Source organism: Terrapene carolina, unplaced genomic scaffold (genome assembly GCF_002925995.2).
Source record: "Terrapene carolina triunguis isolate 2854851 unplaced genomic scaffold, T_m_triunguis-2.0 Scaffold30, whole genome shotgun sequence".
In the NCBI taxonomy this organism is placed as follows: Eukaryota; Metazoa; Chordata; order Testudines; family Emydidae; genus Terrapene; species Terrapene triunguis.
Genome location: NW_020664381.1, coordinates 1,401,698 through 1,408,657, shown reverse-complemented (window position 1 = coordinate 1,408,657; position 6,960 = coordinate 1,401,698). Strand labels below are relative to the sequence as shown.

The following is a 6,960-nucleotide window of genomic DNA, read 5'->3' as shown; positions in this document are numbered from 1 at the left end:
GTGGCGGAGCTGCGCCCCGCCCGGACAGAGGCAGGAAAACAAGAGCACGTTTCCCTGCAAGAGGCCAGCCCCGCCCCTGCCCCTGATCAGCCAATCCGGGGGGAGGGGGCGGGACTAGCTGCCGGTGTGGGGCTGAGGCAGCGCAGCCCGTGCGAGCATCGCGATTCGCAGCGCGCTCCCTTCTCCCGCTGCCCCTGGAGCCCCGAACGCCCCCGCGGCACATGGCCTGTCTGATGGCAGCGCTCTCGGTGGGCACCGCTTTGGTAAGGAGATGCGCCCCTGCTGCGTGGCCCCGGACCCGGTCCGAGCGGGGCAGCCCGGCGGCAGCAGCGCGCTGCAGCCTGGGGCCCGCGGCTCCGCTGCCCTGGGACAGCCTCCTCCGGTGCAGGGCGGCTCTGCTGGTGTGCGAGGGGCTGGCACCGCTGGGGGAGGCGGTGGGATGTGGAGAGTCAGGCTGAGAGATCCCGGTGGAGCACAGCTCCCCAGCCTCGCCCTAGCCCGGCAGAGCCTTTCTCCCACCGGCAGGGTCGGAGCTGGGGGGTGAGCTTCCCAACTTGGGCCCCGCTGCTCGTCCCTCCAGCCGGCCCGTATTTCAAAACAGACACGCTGACAGAGAGGAAACCTCCCCCACTGACACACGCCGCCCGATTGCTCCTGGACAGCCCAGGAGGAGAGGGCAGCGTCCCCCGCCTAAGCGGCGCGGTGAGCCAGGATAATCCCCAGGCGGTGAGTTCCAACGGTGCATTCCAGCAGGTGTCCTTAGGGCTGGGGGCAATATTGCGTGCCTTGGGGAGGGAGTGAGGATGGCCATCGGACTTCTCCAAAAGTGTCCCAGGCCAGCAAAAAACCCAGGTCGATGGCTTCCAGTGTGTAGTAAGCGTTGCTGTGATGCCTTCCTTGTCTGTGAGCCTGGCTGCGATGAGTTAATAGCTCGATAACTGTTTTGTCTGTGTGCCGTGAGAGAGGGGATCTAGAGGAGGACACCTGATTTTTATGCAGACATAAACGAATGCCATGGCTTGGTAATTTAATTGTCTGTGCTTTCTAAGCAACTGGAGTGGCTGCTTAACCTTGGTCTTTGTGTAAAAAAATCATGTAAAGAATTTATCTCAAGTTCTGGGGGTTGTTCTTGTGGCATGGTTATTGCCATTTCACAGGGTATAGGCTGGCTAGAAGTAGGCAGGATGCAGTGGTTTTTCATTTATAGCATCACGGATTTGAAGTCAGGGAAACACAGCAGGTTTTGACCGATAGTTACCTCTTGCCTTGAGCTCATCTAAAGGGGGGGCTTAGCCAGTCTTCTGAGCATGCTCTGTCCTGCACAACTGCATCCTATGATTTCAAAACAAATTTACTGAGGAACATACAAGCTCTCTAGCTCATTATCTAATGGGTTTTGTGTACGTCTGGTTGAATTTAACAAAAGGGAGATATTTGGAGAGAAGTTGGTTGGTAGAAGATAGAGACATTTCACAGTGCGAGACATGTAGGTCAATTTTACTGCATTGGATGGAAATGTGTTTATTGTTTTGCCTGTTGTGAAACAGAAGCAATTAAAAACCTCAACAGAGAAATTGGAAAATAAAACCATAGGAAACTGGTTGAAGGTGCAGGCAGAGACTTTGTCTGTTACACAAAAACACATTAATTGAAACATACATCAGTTTAAAACAGTGGTTTTCAAACTTTTTTCTGGCTACCCAGTTGAAGAAAATTATTGATGCCCGTGACCCAACGGAGTTGGGGATGAGGGGTTTGGGGTGTGGGAGGGGCTTAAGGCTGGGGCAGAGGGTTGGGGTGCAAGAAGAGCTCTGGGTTTGGGGGAGCTCATGGCTGGCTGGGGCACGGGGTTGCGGTGCGGGAGGGGGTCAGGGCTCTGGGGTGGGACCAGGGATGAGGGGCTTAGGGTGCAGAAAGGGGCTCCAGGTTTGAGGGGGGGCTCAGGGCTGGGGCGGAGGGGTTACCTCTGGTGGCTCCTGGTCAGCGGTGCAGCCAGGGTGCAGAGGCAGACTTCCTGTCTGTCCTGGCACCGCAGACTGTGCTGCGCACCGGAAGCGGCCAGTAGGAGGACCGGCTCCTAGGCGGAAGTACGCAAGTGGCTCCACAGGCAACGCCCCCCCCCCCCAGCTCCCATTGGCCAGTTCCCGGCCAATGGCAGTGTGGAGCCAGTGCTTGGGGCAGGGGCAGTGCGTGGAGCCCTGGGGCCCCCCCGCCTAGGAGCCAGACCTGCTGCTGGCCACTTCCGACACCGCGCTGCACCCCGGAACAGGAAGGGACTAGCCTGCCTTAGCCGGGCAACACCGCCGACGGGACTTTTAGTGGCCCGGTTAGCGGTGCTGACCAGAGTAGCCACAACCCAGTGCCATACATTTCTGACCCAGTACTGGGTCGCAACCCACAGTTTGAGAACCACTGGTTTAAAAGACACGGTTGTAAATAAGTATCATTATAAAAACAGCTTGCTTGCTTTTTATCAATAGATATGCAAATATATTTGTATTGTTTAGTAACAGTCCTTTTGTTAAAGAAAACAAAAACATAAATGTAGGACTTGAATCTGTGTCCATTGGCATCAACAAGATCAGGATCACTATCTCTTGGACAGGGCAAATGTTTCGGCCACTTACTTCACTGTAGGTTACAATTCTGCAAATCCTTACTCAAAGAGTGGCCCTTGCTTGCAGCAAGTCGTCCCTGCAAGATAGAATTATAGAAATCTCGGGCTGGAAGAGATCTTAAGAAGTCATCAAATCCAGCCCCCTGCTCGGAGGAAGGAGCAAGTAAACCTCCTAGACCATCTCTGTCCAACCTGTTTGTGGAAATCCCCTCACGGAACTTATTAGGTTCCCCTTCAGTCTTCTTTTCTCAAGACTAAACAATCGTGCCCAGTTTTTTTAAACCTTTCATCATAGGTTCCTCAGGTTAACAAATTTAGTTCTGCTCATAGGTGCCGACTTCCTTTGTTCCCCGAGGGGTGCTCGACTCCCGCCCTGCCTCTTCTCTCCCTTGCTTCGCCCCCACTCCATCCCTTCTCCCAAGCCCCCACCCCTGACCTGCCTCTTCCCACTCTGTTCCACCCCTCCCCCACCTCTTCCTGCTCCCACTCCTTTCCCTCCCTCCCCAGCACCTCCTGCATGCAGCCAAACAGCTGATCACGACGGGCGGGAGACACTGGGGGCGAAGGGGAGGTGCTGATCAACGAGGCCGCTGGTGAGGGGAAGGCGCTGGGGGTGGGAGGAGAGGGAGGGGCTGATCTGTGGGGCTGCCAGTGGGACTATTTTTTTCGGTGCCTAGGGTTCTGTTAGATCCTCTTTCGCATTATACTGTTCATATTACATGTCATTACTGTCAAAGAAATTTGGTAGGCATTGCTGGATTCCTGACCAGTTTAGTTACTTATGAGCATGCATAAAACACCTTCTCCCCTCCCCGCCCGGAAATTTGGTAATCTGAGCTGACTTTTACCTCCAGTATTATGGATCATGTGTTTGCTACATTGAATGTGAAGTCTTCAAGAAGAAAAAAAAGTGACTGGTGCTAGTGGAACAGTCTCGTGCGTGCTTTGCATGGCAGCATACGTGCTTGCTAGATTTTGGGAAACAGCCCCTTTTCACTGCTGACCCCTACTCCCTTATGCACCTGCCTATACACAGGCCACAGGACTCAAACCACTGAGTTCCTTTCACCTTTCAATACTAGTTGTTCTGGATTAATATATTTTTAAGAATTATTAGAACAAACGAAGAAGTTTGATGAAATTTGTTGCCAATGAAGAGTTTCTGAAAAGTTTTCTTGTTTCCTATTCCTATTTTCTAGAACGTCAGCAGTTCTTCTTCTGCTATGGCTGAGCCAAAGTCAGTGTGTGTTTCAGTGGATGAGGTGGTCTCAAGTGGCACAGATAACCAAGATGCTCGGTTGTTGAATGGACACTTAAAAAAGGTGGACAACACTCTAACAGAAGCCCATCGTTTCTCCTACCTACCCCGAAGACCAGCAGTGAACATTGAGTTTAAGGAACTATCATATTCTATCCAGGAAGGACCATGGTGGAGGAAGAAGGGTGAGGAAAACTAATGTTTTTAGAAGAAATATAAAGAGAAAAGGTTTTTACATTCTCATGTGGCCTGTGGTGGTAAATGGAGGTAGTGTGTTGTATACAGGGAAGCAAAGGCAATGAGTGGGGCCATCAAAGTACATTCCGTGTTTGTTTTTCTGGAGCATTCTCACAGCCACTTATTGCAATGACTCTTGATGTTTTCTCTGGTTCAAAATAAATCTGTTTAAGTATGCAAATAAATAGCTTAAATATAAAGTGATGTGTTTAACCAAGACTAAAATGACTATTTTGTCTGGCCTTAACATGGGAGAGCAGAAGGTAGGATGGGCACAAGGAGCGTTCCTCACCACTGTCCCTCTTTATCCTGCTCAAGGGACAAGCACAATAGGAGTCCCTGCTTTCGAGGCAGTGCTCCTTGCTGGTACCTTTGGGGATGAAGATCACCTCAGAGTGTGCTGAGAGGACCTTCCTCACCTTCAGGTGCTAGGCAGATGCACTGGGAAGTGGGGCCTATGCCATTCAATGAGACACTGCAGCCAGGGCCGGATTTCCAATTAGGCACGTGCCTAGGGGCATCGGCGTTCTAGGAGTTCCTAAAAGTTAAGTGGGTTAAAAAGTGTCATTTTTTTACAGAAAATACGAAGGTCAGCTGTAGGGAGAGGGGACGCTGAAGATGCCATACCTACGGGTACGTAAAGTGTAAATCCGGCCCTGACTGCAGCATAGATGCTACCCTTGTGTCCTGGAGAGCTGGGGGTGGGACTGTACCTTCTGAAGCACAGTCCCTCTTGGAGTTCCTCATGGGGTGGTACAGTTCAGAACTGCTGTCAGCTCCAGCCAGTGCCTAAATGGCACAATCTGAGCCTAACAAACCAGTTCTAGTCACTGAGGGAGTTTGACTGAAACAGTAGAAATAAAGACTATGATTAAAATTCATTCTAGCTAAACTATTAACCCTGTATGATCCCTTGGCACTTATTATTCAGATGACAAAGAATTTATTCTTGGACAGAGTTCCAAATTCAATTTAGATCTCATGATCCAAGTAAATACAGTATTACAGGGTTGCCAAATCTGCCTAGTCTACAACCTCATATGTTTCTATCCTATGTATAGGACAAAAGAGAAGGCGTTTACTGGCAAATGGTTAGGTTTTGAACTCTTTCCGAGGAGTGAGTGTTTCAGCGGTATAGTAGCACACAAAGTTGAGGGCAGAATGTGTCTCTTAAAATGTGTTGTTTGAAAATCTAGCCCATAATATGTAGAAATGTCAGCTCATCCATGTCTCTTGGCTGTTTTATCATTCTTTTTACATCCTAACAATGTATAAGGAGAGAGAACCCATGTGGTTGGTCGTTCTTGATAGGGCCAGATCCTGAGAGATGCTGAGCACCTTCTATTGACTTAAGTGGTGTACTCAGCACCTCAGGTTTTTGGCAGAAGTAATGTGAGGTAAATTGTGAACAAAATGTTGGTCCTACCCCATGTGCAGCTAGTGGGCCCTGATCCTAGAAAGGAATCTGCCCACATGGAGTGCCACTGAAGTCAAATAATGAATCCTACTGAAGTCATTGGGAAACTAAGTGGATATAAGGGCCTGCCTGCATGGCTGCTTCTGCTAGATCATGGCCCATATTTGTGGGCCCATGTTTGTAAGCATATTGGCCAGCTGGTATATCTCATTGAAATGAGGAACTACTACTACAATCTCCCACTGAAGTAGTTGTAAAATATGACTCTGAAGTATCCCAGAACGTATTTATTTTCACTGCAGCTACAGCAGCAGTTTATTTTATCTGCTATGCCTCCATTATTATTCCCTCACTTCAAGACCTTAAGTCCAAGTCTAAAAACATGAGCTCAAAGACAGATGTATTTCTATTTCTGTCTAATAAATTGTGCTCAACAAACAGATTGTGGGTTAGTTGTCCAGAACACTTCAAAGGTGATGAGTAAAATGGGGTAAAATCCTGGTCCCAGTGAAGTTAATGGCAAAACTCCCATTAACTTCAGTGGGGCCAGGATTTCACCCTTAGTTCTAATATATATAATGGTTTACATATTCAAAGCAATGTATACATATTTGGTAATTAGTCATTACAGTGCTTCCATGAGGTAGGTAAATATTCTCATCTCCATTTTGTGGATGCAGAAAAACTGTCATAATGGGCCCGACTCTCCTTTGCCTTGCACATTGTTGGTCTTTTGCACTTACGAAATACGGGCATAAAATGCTGCCCATCAGAATAGTAACATTTTCCATCCACTTTGCACTCACTTTGCAAAGGGCTACACAAGATGCAAGGCAGAGGAGAATGAGGTGCATTGCATTTTCTAGTGAAGTTCTCTTTTCTTCATAAGATTAGTGGTCTCTTTGAAGGGGCAAGTAGGATGTATAATATTCCCAGTAGCAGACATTTCTGGAAGGAAATACACCCAAGAGAAAATGTTGAACTCTTTAAGGAGAGCTTCACATACTTAAATGCAGTCATTACATTTCCACAAGGAATTGTTTCCTGTAGAGTAAATTGGTATGGTTGTGTGCTTTGGTAGGGTATTATCTATTCATCGGAAATAACAAATGTGCTGTTGAGCCATACCAGAGACAAAGGTTAGTGAAATTTTATATGACACTTCTTGTTCTCAATTTAAATCTATCTGTCTTTGGGCGTGTATCCACTGGTTTAAACATTCTTCTTAACATTGTTTTATAAAATGTGTTGTCAGATAAACAGAATTCCCAGGTACCATCACGCCAACCTGGCTAATGTACCAAATTTTAATAATCTAGAAATGTCTGGGGTGAAGAAACATCATCACGTAAACTCTGATCCTGCAAACACCTATGTCTGTGAGTAGCCCCTGCCCCACTGTTCACATGAATACAGTTACTCACATGCATA

The 6,960-nt window shown here is 48.2% G+C and overlaps 1 protein-coding gene across 2 annotated transcripts in view; it reads left to right on the top strand.

The window, feature by feature from the left end:
* Nucleotides 1-221: 221 nt before the first annotated feature.
* The window catches only part of LOC113406368 (ATP-binding cassette sub-family G member 1), a 77,371-nt gene continuing 70,632 nt past the window's right edge, over nucleotides 222-6,960 (top strand). For both annotated transcript variants that reach the window (XM_026650843.1, XM_026650842.1), the window contains exons 1-2: nucleotides 222-263; nucleotides 3,817-4,060. In XM_026650843.1, coding sequence (XP_026506628.1) covers nucleotides 222-263; nucleotides 3,817-4,060 — 286 coding nt within the window. The remainder of the gene's footprint in view (nucleotides 264-3,816; nucleotides 4,061-6,960) is intronic.